The sequence below is a fragment of the Herpailurus yagouaroundi genome, unplaced genomic scaffold (assembly GCF_014898765.1).
Source record: "Herpailurus yagouaroundi ecotype Mexico unplaced genomic scaffold, PumYag 150654, whole genome shotgun sequence".
In the NCBI taxonomy this organism is placed as follows: Eukaryota; Metazoa; Chordata; class Mammalia; order Carnivora; family Felidae; genus Herpailurus; species Herpailurus yagouaroundi.
The window spans coordinates 1-1,205 of record NW_024422710.1 but is presented as its reverse complement, the minus strand read 5'-3'; the positions used below and the strand labels follow the sequence as shown (position 1 = coordinate 1,205).

At 49.7% G+C, this 1,205-nt stretch overlaps 1 protein-coding gene across 1 annotated transcript; it reads left to right on the top strand.

Annotated features, from left to right (window-relative positions):
- Nucleotides 1-333: 333 nt before the first annotated feature.
- Nucleotides 334-1,200, top strand: LOC121026651 (olfactory receptor 10X1-like; the record flags this gene model as incomplete). The annotated part of the gene is made up of 1 exon (XM_040469446.1): nt 334-1,200. A coding segment is annotated over exon 1 (867 nt), but the record flags the coding sequence as incomplete, so codon positions are not given.
- Between the last annotated feature and the right edge of the window lie 5 nt (nt 1,201-1,205).

The window sequence follows — 1,205 nt, the reverse complement described above, 5'->3', positions numbered from 1 at the left end:
CACCTGAATTTCCTTTTTCTAGACATTAATTACAGTATTTTTCCTCTTATGATATTACCAGCTAATAAACTCTGCTAAAACAATAAGCCACGAAGAGTCTTCTGTCACCCACCAAGCGATCAGTAATTGGACCCCTAATAAAGGTATAACAAATGAACTAAAATCAGGAAAACCCGTGACCTACATACACATGGTGTTTTGCCACACAAATCGAAGAATCAATTGGTCATCGTAATTCCCTGATCATCTGTCTTATTCACACCACAACCTTCCAAGAATAATGGAGAGTTGAATATTTACTTGTTGTTTCTTTCACATTTCAGACATGCCACAATGAAGGCCAACCAGACAGTCCTGAAAGAATTCATTCTTGTGGGCTTCTCCTCGTACCCACACGTGCGGACATTCCTCTTCGTGCTCTTTTTTGGCCTCTACCTTCTCACCCTCACAGGTAACCTGGCCATCCTGGGCCTAACTTGGGTGGACAGATCTCTCCACACCCCTATGTACCTCTTCCTCCGTGCCCTCTCTTTCTCCGAGACCTGCTACACGCTGACCATCATCCCCAAGATGCTGGCAGACCTGCTCACTGAGAAGAGAAGCATTTCAGTCCCGGGGTGTGGCTTGCAGATGTGTTTCTTCCTGGGACTTGGTGGCACTCACTGCATCATCCTCACGCTGATGGGATACGATCGCTTTCTGGCCATCTGCCACCCTCTCCGATACCCACTGCTGATGACCAACGTGGTGTGTGGGCAGCTGGTGGTCTCTGCTTGGGCCGGAGGCTTCCTTATCTCTGTGACAGAGACTGCACTGATATTCGGGGGCTCGTTCTGCACCCCCAACCTCATCCACCATTTCTTCTGCCACATGCGGGCCGTGGTGAGGCTGTCGTGTCTAGACAGCGACCTCACCGAACTCGTTGTAACAATGATCTCGGTGTCAGGCTTGACGGGCACCTTTCTGCTCATTATCATCACTTATGTTTTCATTCTGTCCACTGTCTTCAGGATCCCTTCAGCCGAGGGCAAGCAGAAGGCCTTTTCTACCTGCGCCTCTCATCTCACTGTGGTCATCGTCCACTTTGGCTTCGCGGCTATTGTCTATCTGACGCCAGAAGGCTCGGGAGGAGATGACACACTCATCGCTGTCCCTTACACCGTCATCACCCCTTTCCTCAGCCCCCTCATTTTCAGCCTCAGGAA